Source organism: Vigna angularis, chromosome 11 (assembly GCF_016808095.1).
Source record: "Vigna angularis cultivar LongXiaoDou No.4 chromosome 11, ASM1680809v1, whole genome shotgun sequence".
NCBI lineage: Eukaryota > Viridiplantae > Streptophyta > Magnoliopsida > Fabales > Fabaceae > Vigna > Vigna angularis.
The window spans coordinates 15,357,028-15,372,831 of NC_068980.1; the positions used below are offsets into that span (position 1 = coordinate 15,357,028).

At 38.3% G+C, this 15,804-nt stretch overlaps 1 protein-coding gene, 1 long non-coding RNA gene and 1 pseudogene across 2 annotated transcripts; 2 read left to right on the plus strand and 1 right to left on the minus strand.

Moving 5' to 3' along the window:
• Positions 1–5,035: 5,035 nt before the first annotated feature.
• Positions 5,036–5,402, minus strand: LOC128194708 (uncharacterized). The gene is made up of 3 exons (XR_008246039.1): positions 5,328–5,402; positions 5,177–5,225; positions 5,036–5,093 (listed from the first exon to the last, which is right to left on the minus strand). It is a non-coding gene; the product is annotated as an uncharacterized LOC128194708 (long non-coding RNA).
• A 2,680-nt stretch (positions 5,403–8,082) lies between these two features.
• On the plus strand, positions 8,083–8,627 carry LOC108332667 (NAC domain-containing protein 30-like; annotated as a pseudogene).
• A 4,323-nt stretch (positions 8,628–12,950) lies between these two features.
• Positions 12,951–13,641, plus strand: LOC108332668 (pathogenesis-related protein 5-like). The gene is made up of 2 exons (XM_017567983.2): positions 12,951–12,974; positions 13,192–13,641. Exons 1-2 carry the CDS (start codon positions 12,951–12,953, stop codon positions 13,639–13,641), a joined length of 474 nt encoding a protein of 157 aa, XP_017423472.2.
• The last annotated feature ends 2,163 nt before the right edge of the window (positions 13,642–15,804 follow it).

The following is a 15,804-nucleotide window of genomic DNA, read 5'->3' on the forward strand; positions in this document are numbered from 1 at the left end:
GTTAATGGTAATACTAGCGTGAGGATCAATGATCTAGGTTTTATATTGGTTGACCTAGAAAATGAAGGTTATACTGAAGAGCTATTTATCATGGCGTGTTAGGAAAAATAAGTGTTTTATGTCACTGGTCCCAAAGACAATAGATGGTCAGTGGTTCTCCATGATAGTACATTTCATTATACTAATGAAAATGATGAAGTCGTTCTTCTTATTAGTGAAACTCCATCTTTCTCATCAAATATGCCAACCTTGAATGTCAATAATGAAGTAGACGACGTCCATGCCATACGTGATGATCACCATGAAGGGTTGTAGGAGAACAATGCAACTTGACAATGCAAAAATTGAAATTTTAGATGTATTATATATTTTGCTTTGTTATTTTATCTATTAATTATTATTAACACTTAATGATTTATGTAGGGAAATGCTTGGTGACGTACCATCTGGTGACCTTCCACCTTCACAAGGTGCGCACGACATTCATACACCTAGCATGAAATTCATCAATTATGTAGCCTTGCTCGGTAGAAGCAAGGCATCCATTCTTTGTGATGATTGGGATCATGTTCTAGAGAACGTGAAGAACCAAATATGGTAGAGCATCCTGGTATGAAATCTTAACTTTTATATAATGTGTCATTAACATATATAAGTAATTTTAATCCAAAACTGGAGTTTTATGTAGATTAATCCCATGAGAAATGTTATGGCATAGAAGGAAGGCGACAGCCAAATTATCACTGTCACCTGCCTGCATGAGTAGATTAGGTAATAAATATCATATTGAACATAAAGAATTAAATTATGCTTCCAATGAATAGAAAACAACCTCTCCATAGTTTATTTCCCACTATTTATTTCCGGTAAGGTGCTAGAATCCTTATAAATTGTTTAATAGGAAGAGTGAGTAGGTTAGCAATGTTCTACATCCACGTGTTCATTTCCCACTATAAATTACGTATCTAATAAAATTACGTATCCCAACCCCACTTGTCCCGTTCCCCTCCAACTCATCAATCAACAAACCTACCTTCCCTAAAGTTACGTATCTAATAGCTCAAATACGAGCATATTCATCTAGAAAAGGAGCATAAAGGTACTTAGAAAAGATAGAAACTCTATAAAGAATAGAGTTGCTTCATTTTATCAGTATCCTTCATCTATCAGTTTTAAACAAAAATCAAAACTGACTCATCATGAGAAATAAATTTAATGGCGAATATGTTTCAGTCCTCAACTTATTCTATACTAGAAAAAAAATCTTATATTTATAAACTGCAATAAAAAAAATCAAAATACAGTAGATACATCCCTATATTACTTTCAAGTGCATTGAGTTTTTTAAAAATATCTCATTCATTCTTATTGCACAAGTCACATATGACGTCCTAAACACTAATCTTTTGAGGACGAAATGGATTTCATATGTCGGGGAAAGATGGAAGAATTTCAAGATTATGCTTACAAGTCATTATATTTATGGTTCCAAAACTGATAAAAGTCCTTGTGAAAGGTATCAATTTCTTGATGAGGAAACATGACAAGCCTTTAAGTTGAAGTAATAAGATCCTTCCTTTCAGGTAAATTCATTTTATATCATAGTTTAACTATTTATGTTAACATATTACTAACATAATTAATTATCTATACACTGATGTCATAGGCTAAGAGGAGAGCTACACAAGATATCCCAAAGAAAAATGTCCACCCCACATATTGTCTCCTGTGGGTTATGAGAAATTAGAGTAGAAGATCATGAAAGAGGCATTTGCCTCTAATCTTATTGGGGGCTCTGATACGAGTACCATAATGCGTCCTCCACGCCATGTTACATGGAAGAGAGCTCGCCAAAGACCATCTAGGAGTACACATATAAGGAAACAACGAGCATAGCTAGGCACATTATAAGTCCATATATTAACAACATATGATCTCCCATATGTGATTAACTTAACTTTAAATATTTGGTTGTAGGATGAGTTGGTAGAGCAGAGCACATAGGGTACATTCACTCCTGGGGGCCGTAAGGACATATTGGCAATTGTCATTGGTCATTCAGAGCATTCTGGACGTGTTCGAGGTGTTGGTAAATTTATTGGGATCCGTCAATTCTTGGGTCCTCCAACAAGTCATCATAGTAAAGCCCATTCAGTGAGGAGGTCCTCAAGGGTATAAGAGAAGAAATTAGATAGGAGATGAGGGAGGAAAGGAAGGAGGAGATAAGCGAGATGAAGAAAGAGTACGGTGATATGCAAGCACAATTGAAGAAGGAGTACTCTGATATGTGGGCACAATTGTTAGCAGATGTGCGAGCAGAATTAGCCTCCTTCTCAACTCAGCCTAGGAATCCCCCTCAACCTTCTCATCTTTGTATAAGCACAAAGGAGAGTTGTGATGTTTCTCCTCAAAACGCTTCTCCCACTATTGATGCAGACGACGAGTTTTTTAATGATAATGCCCTATAGTTCTTGGTGGCTTGAGGTAATTTATCTTATTATATTGTCTAGATGTACTTGTTTGTTGAATTATATTCTTTGATACATTACAAATATTATTTGGATAAATTAGGTAAAATGTATACATTGGGGTCAACCATACACCATGAAACCATTACAGCTGATATGATGAGAGTGGTGGTTGTAGACGTATGAGATGTTACAGCTCGAGTCCCTGTGCCCTCTTAGGATGTTCAGACAATGGAACAGGCTCGTGGAAATTTTATCCTTTGGCCCCTTAGATTATCAAGAACAATTGTGAAGGAGGTAATTGTTTTAATTAGGCACTTTGTTGATTTTATTGGTACTATTAGTATTTTGCAAGTTTTTAAATATGTATACCAGGTTGAAGCACAAGGGCAAGAAGATATGAATGAATCACTACAAATATCGTCGTAGCCGCCACAACAAATAATTCTAGAACAACTTGGTGTGTTGGAAGTGAAGATCTCCCTTTCTTCTATAGAGTTACAAATGCCTTCTGAAGGCACAAACAAGACATCTTTGCTCTCTTTCTTCATATGTCAGAGGGATATTTTTGAAATTCTCTCTAGCACTGATATGTTATGTATATCAGTACTACAACTTTGGTTGTTGTAAGTAAATTTCTACATTTTTGAAGTTTAAAAATATTCAATATTTTATTCTAACATTATTCATTTTCAATGTTTAAGGTATTTACATCGGTTGAGCATTGAAAAGAAGAATGATCATTTATGGTTTTATTGACCCTATTGCCATTCAAGGAGTTGGGAATAAAGGGGAAGAGGTCCAAAAGTACCTCTTAGAGGCTTTAGTAAACAGAAAAAATCAAGTGTACTTAGCACCTTATTTGCAACACTAAGTATATAATTTTTATTAATAAAATTATATTTATGTAAATGTTATTTAACACTATTATTGTTTGAATCTGCAGCGGTCACTTGCAATTGTTACTAATTCTTCCTCAATAGTTTCTTATAGTTCTCTTATGTTCATTGCACAAAAAACCTCACAGTTTGGAAATTAAAAGTACACTAATATTGTAAGTTTTTTAACAATTTATTTGTTGTGTACACATAACTGATTTTACTAAGTTCCTTAGGACTCATTTCAATATACATTTAACTTTATAGAGTGGTTGAGACATATTCAAGGTTGCAGGGAACACATATCGTCTCTAGAAAGAAGTTGTTGTTTATTGCACCAACTTTAAGTAGTTAATCTTTCAAACTATAAATACAATAATAAATTTTATGATATTTTATAAATTTAACTTGTAGTACTCACGTCAACCGGAAGCTTTGAGTGCCGATATTATGTCATGATGCACATGTCATAAAGGATGTTCGGGAGCAGTGGGCTACATTTCTTTTAACCATTTGTAAATGATTAGATGTTTCAATACTACATTTTGAGTTTAGGAACTATTTTATATGTAACTATGTTAAGTAACTATGTTAGGAGTAACTATGTTAGGTAAATATATTTAGGAACTTTTTTAGGTAAATATTACATTTTGGTGTGTTAATGGAAACAATATTGATTATTTTACTTCTTATTGATTATTTAAACTCTATTCTAAGATTGAATTTTATGCATGTTTGGATATGGATAGTAGCACATACAAATCAAATATTAAAAAAAAAGTCTTTTTTTATACCGATTAAAGCCACATCAGTTATAAAAAGTCATGTTTTTCACAACTGTTATAATACCACCAAGTATAAAAGTGAGACTCTATTATACCTATTATAGCACCAGCAGGTATAAAAAGAGAGTTTTTTTCTCTAACAACGAAGGAGACTTTTTATACACAAGTGCAGAAAGGGCTATAGACATCCGTTCTTTTGGCCTTTTGACGTCCGACGTTCCCCCGACGTCTATGTGGGTGACGTTACTCAGACGTCCGGTGGTTCACAACGAACGTCTATATAGACATCTGTTGTGTCAGGCCGGACGTCTATATAGACGTCCGTTGTGTCACCCCGAACGTCCATATAGACGTCCGGCTCCTCACTGCCCGGACGTCTACCGGGCTGAATTGTTTGTGAAAGGGGCTGGGGGTTTGGACGTCCGTTTGTGCACTGTCGGACGTCTATAGATGTCCGACTGTGCACTAACCGACGTCTACTGGGCGTTTTTTTTTTAAATTTATTTATTTTTTCAATAAAATCACACTTGAAAAGCAGAAAAATGTCCCAGAACAATTTTGCAATAATATAAATATGCGTTTCATATAAACAAATTTCTACTTAATGTGGAGTTGAATCCACTACCAAAACTATCAACATAAAACTTAAACTAAAACTAAACAATTTTCAACAAGAAATAAAACTATTCCTAACTCCATTTTTGCAGAAGATAAGCGGTCCACTCCTGCCTTATCTGTTTAATTGTGTCCTCTGGAATAGGCGATGTACTCTTAAAGCGCTACAAAATTCAAGAAAGATTCATTATGGTTTCATATATGTTGAAGATGAATTTGATTTGTAATGTATTGAAGGTATACATCATTACCTCATTCTAGTCATCTGTAATGACGGCTCGAATGATGGTCTTAATCCAACACATCACATAGAAGCCACATTCCCATGAATCTAGCTGCTGGTTACACTAAAATCACAAACTAAATAGTTAAGAATTTAGATCATTCAATAACACAGAAAATGAATTAGAAACTATAAATGACTTACAACCTTTGGATACAAAATTTGAACCAGTTGACCACGAGATTTACCAATAACTCTATACAGATTGAAAACACAAAGTATAATTAATATGACTATATTTATCATAAATGTTGAAGGTGAACATCAAATTCAAAGTCATTTTTGGAGAAACACTTACCCTTGAAGCATGGTTCTCAAGTCATTTTTCATCCTCCTGTGCAACGAACAAAACCATATAATTTTACATTGTTTGGAATGATGACCATCAGCTGCCAGTGCGACCTATCACGAAGGACAAATAGTTATTCAACTAATTAACGAAACTATAATAATGAACTGACCACATATAACAACACCTACCCCTCAATGTATGGCACAAGGTATACGTCTCTTTTTGACTCATCCATCCATGTTTGCAAATAATGTTGTCTATTTTGAAGTGTGTGACCAGACCGTTGAATGGTCTGAGGTTCAACAAATCCGTACATGGAAGACCGACCTTGGTCTACAACGATTGTGTCCATGTACCTAAAGCAACAAAGTTAAGTTGTTAGAAACTATAACAATGTAAATAAAAGTAATATGAAAGACCAAATTGACTATCTTACATGCACCACAGTTGAATGATGGAAATATTCAACATCCTGTCTCCCCCAATCACCTCCAATGCATCAGAGAATGTGATATAAACTGGAACATGTGGGGGAAGACCAAATACTCTCAAATCCAAGTATAGTTCTAATGATGCTTTCTTCAATCTGGGTAATTTTATCATTAACTTTGATAGAGGATCATCCTCCGCTTCAGCCATCTCATCATCTTCATCTATGACTATATCATGAATTGGCTGCTCCAGTACTTCTCCATGCCAAGTCCAAACGGTATAAGTCCTCATTATGCCGTACATGAATAGATGGTCACGCACATTGCCTAAGTCTTGCCGTATTTGATTAAGACAACAAACACAAGGACAAAAATATGTCCCGTTGACAGACTTAGCATTTTGTTCAATGTATTGCAAGAACTTCGAAACACCCTTATCATATTCTTCACTGATGCGACGTTTGTTCATCTAGCTTCGATCCATACTATGTTCGTAAAATCATCAGTTCAAGTTTTTTAACTCTCACAAGGTTAGGCCCTACCCATTCAAAAAAATTAATTTTCATAATTTGCTCAGACACGTGCATTGAAGTCTACATCATAAAATTGATAAGATTTCGGCAGCATTTCGCATTGGTCTCCGAAATACACGAAATAAGAGTAGTCAAAGATGAGCACAATCAAATATGCATCCGGAGAACAACACAAGTACTGAACCGAAATTTTATCAATCTTATCCATAAACTCCAATTGACATGTTATTGCAAATTATGAAAATTAATTTTCTCAAACTGTCCAATCGGACAATTCAAAATTTAACACAAACGAGTAAAAGATTAATCGTTTGTGTTAAATTTCAAACGGGAACTAAGTGTCACTCAATTATTTGATACTTATAATAACACAACTAATACATGCATATTCAAAAGCCAATAACACATGCACACTTTAGAGTAAAAAATATGCATACACAAAACCCAATTACATGCATACAAAAATTTATCAACCAACAAGCTAACCTGATAAGTAGATTCGAAATGAAAGGGAGGGAAATCGAGGAGGGAAAGGCCTAAAACGTAGCCCAAAAACAGTCAAAGAAGCCGCCCAAGAACACGCAAGAGACTGCACAAAAACGGACCGAAAACGATTTCTAATCGGTTCAAATCAAAGATATTTCATCACAGAATAATGTAATCGGATTGAAAATCAATTTAAACGGTCCAAAAGAGAGAAAATGCACCTGGAAAATCAATGGCGCAAACAGCGTTCAGGGGAAGACGATGAACAGTGAGCGTACTGCTCGTGGGTTCGCGTTTCACATATTAATACCGTTAGACGTCCGGTACTCTAGGGCACGGACGTGTATAATATTATAAACGTCCGGCCCATCACTAATATGACGTCTTTGGGGATTTAAAATTGATATTCGCGGGGGGTTTTAGACGTCCGTCCTGGGTGGGGCCGGACGTCTATAATATTATAAACGTCCGTGGGAGGGGGACGGACGTCTACTAGGTTGAACAACTGAACGTTTCAACTCCCCATGTAAGCCCCCTAAACGTCCGTCCTGGGGTAGCCAAACGTCTATAATATTATAGACGTCCGTGGGTAGGGGACGGACATCTACTAGGCTGAACAACTGAACGTTTCACTGCCCCATGTCAGCCCCTTAAACGTTCGTCCCTCCAACCACCCTGTCAGCACCCTAAACGTCCGTTGGGAGGGGGCCGGACGTTTATAATATTATACACGTTTGGCCCCTACCAGGACGGCCGTTTAAAGGGATAAAAACAATTAATTCTCCAACCACCAGGTCAGAACCCTAAACGTCCATTGGAGAGTGTCGAACGTCTATAATATTATAGACGTTCGTGCCCTCCCAGGACGGACGTTTAAGGGCTGACATGGGGAGTTAAAACGTTCAGCTATTCAGCCTAGTAGACGTTCATCCCCTTCTCACGGACGTGTATAATATTATAGACGTCCGGCCCCACCAAGGACGGACGTCTAGAGTTTCACTTATTTACGAATATGTCACCGGTCAATTATTTACGTTGGTTCTTTTATGGACGGACATCTATGGGCGGACGTTAAAAGCCAATTCTGCACTAGTGATACCTTATCCCATAGTACTAGGTGTAAATATCAAACTTTTATACCTATTATAAACAACACAAGTATAAAAAGTAAAACTTTTTACACTAGTTCTAGAGTAAGTATAAAAAATCGAAAACTTTTTATACCTCTTGCTTCTATACATGCTCGAAAACAAGTATAAAATTCCATTTTTTAACATGTATAAAAAAAAATTTATCATAGTGTCAGTTGATATGGAATCATGTGTGCCTCTAGGATTCAGATTTCATCCAACAAAAGAGGAGCTTATGGGGTACTATCTAAGAGGAAGACAAACTCCCTAAAAATCGATCTAGATGTTATTGTTGAGATTGATCTCTACAAAATGGAACCCTGGGACAAACAAGGTATATTAATTACCGAGAAATGCTTTCTTAAATTAAAGGGACATGAATAATCTTTAAGAAATCATAATTCAAGTTCAGAAAATTTAATCAACTTCATCTATTAACTATATATCATAACGTTGTAGATGGAGCGAGTTATGACATTATATACTTACAAAGTTGTTGATGTGCTTGTTTGAAATTATGTAGATATGTGCAAGCTAGGATATGAGCAACAGAATGAGTGGTACTTTTTCAGCCATAAAGATAAGAAGTATCCTGCAAGAATAAGAACTAACAAGGCGACTACTGCTGGATTCTTGAAAGCAACTAGAAGGGACAAGGCTATTATGACCAAAAATAAAATCATAGGGATGAGGAAGACCTTGGTCTTCTCCAGGACGTACCCCTAATGGAAGGAAAACAGACTGGATTATGCATGAATATAGGCATCAAACCTCTGAACCATACTGTATCTAACATACCCATACTGTGTTTCATAATAATTCTTCTGTTGAATAATATCTTCGTTAATCACTACTAAACCATGAAGATGGAAGAGATAAGATGAACATACCAAGAAGGATTTGAGTTTGAGGGGTTCGAGACATAATGTTTTGCCCTGTAGTGATAAAAATCGTCCGAGCAGATTCTTGGTACCTTCAACAAGTTTCATTAACTTTTCGTAAGTACCAAAACTAGAAAGCCAAAACCAGAGACGAAATGTTTTTGAGTTATAACACAAAGATCGAACATCACTAGATTGAACAAAGAACGAGAGAGCCAAAATCAGATAGCAAAGATCGAACACAGTCTTATCTCGACCTCGACCTAAGATCGGTTAGCGACAGCGCCAGAGCACCTCGACCTCACGCAACCCACAAATGCCTCGACGCCTCAACGCCTCCATCTTGACGCTCAACCAAGTAGGAGAAGACAAACACGAAGCCAAGCAGGAGAAGATAAAGACGAAGCCAAACAGGAGAAGATTGTGGTGCGAGAAAGGATTTGGAGAAAAAAATGATGAAGGCGGGGAGGGAGATTAAAGTTTAGATATTTTTAGAGAATTTGATTAGATAGATGAAGACGCGGGGAGGGAATATGGACTGGGTAAGTATTTTGAAAATAAAAAAGTTATATTTTAGGGACGGTTTTTGTTATTAATCGTCGAAAAATTTAAAATTAATAAAAAAAAGTACTTGCGGTTTTAGATATATATTTATTTTTATGTGTATTTTAAATAAGGATATCAAAGTTTAATAATTATTTTAAATTTTTAAAACTTTCTTCCAAATGCATCCTATCTAAATCTAAACTTATTTTCTATTATGAAATTAGGATAAATTTGTAGGATTAACTATTTCTAAAATCCTCTTTCTGATAACTCACCAGTAATTCTTCTTCTTCATATCTAAAACTACTTATATATAAAAGTAAAGTAAATAGGTAGTTAACTTTTCTGGTCAAATACAGTCTCCTTCTAGCTTTGACCACCATAGATATTATTGAATTATGATGCTATCTCATTGGTCATTGGGGAGTGTGACCCTTTTGAACTTGGATCAGTCCCACTTGTACTGATGAGATACGAGAGTTTCATATTTATACTAATTTTTCATAAGATAGAGTTATAATAGTGTGAACTAATGCATCCAACAATAATCACTCACTACAGAAAGATATGCAGGTACTTGAAATAAAGATGAAAATTCATTGTGGCTTAATCTAATTACACAATTTCAGAAATTTTCAAAACACACAATTATATTTGCTAATAAGTGGTATAGAACTCGCTTGTTGTGCATTGCAGCAAAATATATATTCTTGGACTGAAAACGAAATTTCCAAACAAATCAGTCAAAGTTATGAAGGAGTGCTGCTAATTAAGGGTGAAACATAATAAACAAATTTAGTTTTATTAACTTAAATTTTGTTTATTAATACAAGAACTGTACAGTGATATTTACAACAACATTTTTCCTTTGCATCAGTTACATTGTTAGCAGTACGTTATAACTTATACTTAGTAATTTTATATATGTAACTTTCAGTTCTATAACAACACTTTCCACTCCTCAACCAAGTACAACCTTTGACATGTTTAAACTTGAGTTTGTGTAACATGTGTGGTTAAAGAGGTCGTAGGGCTTTCTGCAACATCACTTACTTTTCTTGACATTCTTCTCTTTGCATGGTTACATTGTCGAATGATCATTGTGGTTAGTCTCCAGATTGTTTTCTCTTCACTGTTTGCATAATTCATACGGAAAACATAAACCAAGAGAGAAAATGTTGATGTGCCTGCTGTCAATATGAAGAGGACCCAGAAGCTATTCGGGCTAAGACTTGCAGTTTCTCCATTTACCTTTGTGTCTTCACATTCCTCTGATGCAAGCATTTTGTTCTCTATTTCACTTACCTTGCCGATTTCTACTAAATTTAGAAGTGCTTTGTTTACATAAGGAATCAATGGAGACCCCCTTGCAAATGCCTAACACACACAATACAGAAAGAGTTAAACAAACTTCCATAACCAAAGAAAGAGACTAGTAAAACACTTCCTATTGTTGGTTAAACTTTATCATCAGGAACTATACATTATGACTGAAACTTGTCAATGAAAAGTGTTTCGCCAACAAATGGTATATTTTAAAAGAATCTATCAGAAAGTATATCCTTAAAAGGTGCATAAATAAAAGCTATGAGAATATTGTTGCATCACATACAAACCCAAATCCTCCAACTTTGAACAAAGGCCCGGCTTGAATAAACTCTTTACAGTACTTTGCTAGGAAAATTTTGGCTGCAGGAACTTCCAGAAAGGCAACTCCTATTTCTTTTCTTCTGAAAGCTTCAGCATATTCTTCAAGTTCTCCATAATTCCTCATGTTTTCAGGGTGGAACCGCAACACTTTCTCCACATAATGTTTCAGAAAGGATCCTGAACTGTATCCAACCCTGACGTTGCTATTCCGTAGCTGATCAATATTATCTATAGTTGGTTCAAGCCGTTCAGCAGTTAGCATGCTGGCAAGGTTAGCTGTGTAAGTCTGTGTTATGATAAGTGCCACAAACAACCAAACCACCATAACCATCTTTGATAAATTGCTATGTAGCTTGTCTCCTATGTTCAGTCGAATGAGCCGAATTAGAATTAGCCAAGTATTCAACAATGAGATAAATGATGGCATACAAGAACATAGAATCTTAAATTAAAATTACCATCTAACTTGATTAGAGGGGTCAATGCCAACCAAGCCATGGTCCCAGTTTGATTCAGCATAGAACCTGTAATTTCAGGACTGTGGCGTCTTTCCAACATCCAAAGAATGAAGCCATTGTAGATAACCATGGCCAGTATTAAAAGCCACATAGTCTTTGTAAAAGGTTTCATAAATAACCAACCTCTCTGATCCACATTTGATTTAAGGGGAACTACCATCACCACTCCTGGATCAGTGTATGGCTGAGTGAATTCTGCATACTGATATCGATATGAAATTATGCTCACATCAATTACTGCATCGAAATTCTGTTTCATGCATACACAAATGAAAATGTGGGAACAAGTGTCAGTAGCTATGAAGTCCATATATGAATAAATATACGAATACGGACATAGACACTAAATTCTAAAAAACTATAGAAAAACCGAAGATATAAAAGTACTAAAATCTAATCAAAGTTCTATAATATTGTAGAAAAACCTAAGATAGGAAGAGAAAATCAAGAACGTTCTACATAGATAAAAATCTAGGACATTTCACATAAGTTGTGGCTAGCATATTCTAGAATAATCTATCACTAGTGCAGAACGGGCTATAGACGTCCGTTCTGTGGGCCTTTTCACGTCCGACCTCCAACGGACGTCTATGCGGGTGACGTCTATGTGGACGTCCGTTATGTCAGGCCGGACGTTTATATAAACGTCCGTTGTGTCAGGCCGGACGTTTATATAAACGTCCGTTGTGTCAGGCCGGACGTTTATATAAACGTTCGTTGTGTCAGGCCGGACGTTTATATAGACGTTCGTTGTGTCTATATAAACGTTCGTTGCCTCAACCCTTGACGTCTACTTGGCTGTATTGTTAGTGGTAGGGGCTGGGGGGTTGGACGTCCGTTTGTGCATTGTCGGAACGGCCTAAGAATGTAGCCCAAAAACAGTCAAAGGGATGGAAATCGAGGAGGGAACGGCATAAAACGTAGCCCAAAAACAGTCAAAGAATCCGCCCAAGAACACGCAACTGCAAAAAAACGTACCGAAAACGATTTTTAATCGGTTGAAATCAAAGGTATTTCATCACAAAGCAATGTAATCGGATTGAAAGTTAATATACACGGTCCAAAAAAGAGAAAACGCACCTGGAAAATCAATGGAGCAGACAGCGTTCGCGGGGGGAAGACGAGCGTAACTGCTCGCGGGTTCGCGTTTACAATATTATTACTATTATAGACGTTCGCGCCCTCCCAGGACGGACTTTCAAGTGGCTGACATGGGGAGTTGAAACGTTCAGTGTTCAGCCTAGTGAACGTCCGCCCCCCTCCCCCGGACGTCTATAATATTATAAACGTCCACGCCCTCCCAGGACGGACGTTCAAGTGGCTGACACATGGGGAGTTGAAACGTTCAGTGTTCAGCCTAGTCACTACAAGAAATGTGGGTTTTTCCGGCGGCATTTTCCCGACGGCCTACGACCCCTCGGTAATGCTGTGGTGAAATAAAATACCGAAGGCTTATGGCCCTCGGTAATGTCTTCGAAGTATTTTGGTTAAAATCAAGTTATTCCCTCTTTGCAATTCATTTTCCAGTAGCTCAAGTTTCGTCGTCCAAAACCCTTCCTCAGAAACCCTTCCTCTTTGCTCCTCCAAAACGTCATCTTCCTCTCCTCTCCAACGAGAACACCAAACCCCAAGACCCAAGCATTTTCGATTTTCTAATTTTTTTTCTTAATCAATGTCTGGATTATACATTTTCAGGTAGCATCTGCCACGGTATTTTCTCTCCAGAATCATTGTAGTTACACAGTTTTGCAGGGGACGCTTTCCGACAACGGCGCCGACATTCTCGGTTCTGGCGGTTTTGCCCTGCAGCCCGGTTCGTCGGTCCACCTCACAGCTCCGTCCGGTTGGTCAAGCCGCTTCTGGGCTCGGACTGGATGCACCTTTGACGACTCCGGCGCCAGAAAATGCGCCACCGAAGACTGTGCGGGGGGACTTAAATGCATCGGCGGAGGAGTCCTGCCGGTGACGCTAGTGGAGTTCAAGATCGGAAGCTCCGGCAACGATAACAAGGACTTCTACGATGTGAGTCTCGTGGACGGTTACAACGTGGGAATGGGAGTGAGGGCTCTCTCCCCAAATTACCAAAATCTGGAATCCCTCTCTCCTCTGCGCAAATTTGGAATCCCTCTCTCTGCCCAAATTTGAAATCCCGCTCTCTGCCCAAATCTGAAATCCCGCTCTCCGCCCTTCGCAAATTACCTTAGGCTTTTGCCCTTCGCAAATTACCGAAGGCTTTTGCCCTTCGGTAATTACCGAAGGCTTTTGGCCCTCGGTAATTACCGAAGGGCAAAAGCCCTCGGTAATTACCGAAGGGCAAAAGCCCTCGGTAAATGTTAGCGACAAGGGATTTACCGAGGGCTCTTTGGCCGTCGATAAGCCTTCGGTAATTACCTTTTATCGACGGTTTTGGGTTGTTTCGGAGGGCTTCTGGCCTTCGGTAATACCCTTCTTTTTTGTAGTGAGTGAACGTCTTCCCCCCTCTCCCGGACGTTTATAATATTATAAACGTCCGCGCCCTCCCAGGACGGACGTTCAAGTGGCTGACACATGGGGAGTTGAAACGTTCAGTGTTCAGCCTAGTGAACGTCCGCCCCCCTCCCCCGGACGTCTATAATATTATAAACGTCTGCGCCCTCCCAGGACGGACGTTCAAGTGGCTGACACATGGGGAGTTGAAACGTTTAGTGTTCAGCCTAGTGAACGTCCGTCCCACCAAGACGGACGTTTATAATATTATAAACGTCCGTCTCGGCCTTGGACGGACGTTCTAAGGGATGACCATGGGGTTCAGAGTTCAGCCTAGTGAACGTCCGTCCCCCTAGGACGGACGTTCAAGTGGCTGACACATGAGGAGTTGAAACGTTCAATGTTCAGCCTAGTGAACGTCCGCCCCCCTCACACGGACGTTTATAATATTATAAACGTCCGCGCCCTCTTAGGACGGACGTTCAAGTGGCTGACAAATGGGGAGTTGAAACGTTCAGTGTTCAGCCTAGTGAACATCCGTCCCACCAAGACGGACGTTTATAATATTATAAACGTCTGTCTCGCCCCAGGACGGACATTCTAAGGGATGACCATGGGGACTGAAACGTTCACTTGTTCAGCCTAGTGAACGTCCGCCCCCCTCCCCCGGACGTCTATAATATTATAAACGTCCGCGCTCTCCCAGGACGGTCGTTCAAGTGGCTGACACATGGGGAGTTGAAACGTTCAGTGTTCAGCCTACTGAACGTCCGTCCCACCAAGACGAACGTTTATAATATTATAAACGTCCGTCTCGGCCCTGAACGGACGTTCTAAGGGATGACCATGGGGTTCAGTGTTCAGCCTAGTGAATGTCCGTCCCCCAAGACGGACGTTCATAATATGATAAACGTCTGTCTCGCCCTAGGACGGACGTTTATGGGCTGACATGGGGAGCCTAGTAGACGTCCGTCCCCCTCCCACGGAGGTCTATAATATTATAAACGTCCAGTTCGACCAAGGACGGACGTCTCGAGTTTCACTTATTTACGAATATGCCACCGGTCAATTATATACGTTAGGGCTTTTGTGGACGGACGTCTTTGGGAGGACGTTAAAAGCCAATTCTGCACTAGTGTATGAGTTTATAAATACCCATAAAATTTATCATTTGATGTAAGACAACATCTACCACAACTAAGACAATTACAAAATATACTTCCTTCAACTATTCCATTCATAGTCTACTATCTCCACATTTCCTTTACCCCCATCAATTATTCCTTCATAACTTCAAAATACTAATAGTGATACCAAAGCTATGTTTGGTCATCTACTGAGCATAGATAAAAAAGTTTAATCTACTTCAAACAAAACTATAACTCCATTAATTACTACTTTCAAAATATTTTCTCAACTCATGACTACTTCCAATCAAACATCACCAATTTTAGAACCTATTTTCACAAAAGAAAATTATGATTTTTGGAGTGTAAAAATGAAGAAATTATTTTGCTTTCAAGATTTATGGGACATTATAGAAGAGGGATTCACTACTCCAAAAGACACCTCCACTCTTATTGCAGCTCAGAAGAAGGAGTTAAAGGAAAACAAAAAGAAGGATTCAAGGGCTTTATTTGCACTTCAACAAGCAGTTGATGACACAATTTTTTCAAGAATAATAGTTGCACTAGTACAGGATAAGGAAATGGCATTGGTTAATTTTGTAAATAGGATTCGGTTCTGCAACCGAGTCATATTCGGACGGTGTAGAAGAGGGTGGCTTTATGCCTCGGTTATGAACCGGATTAAAAAGATACAGGATGATGCCTCGGTTCTTAG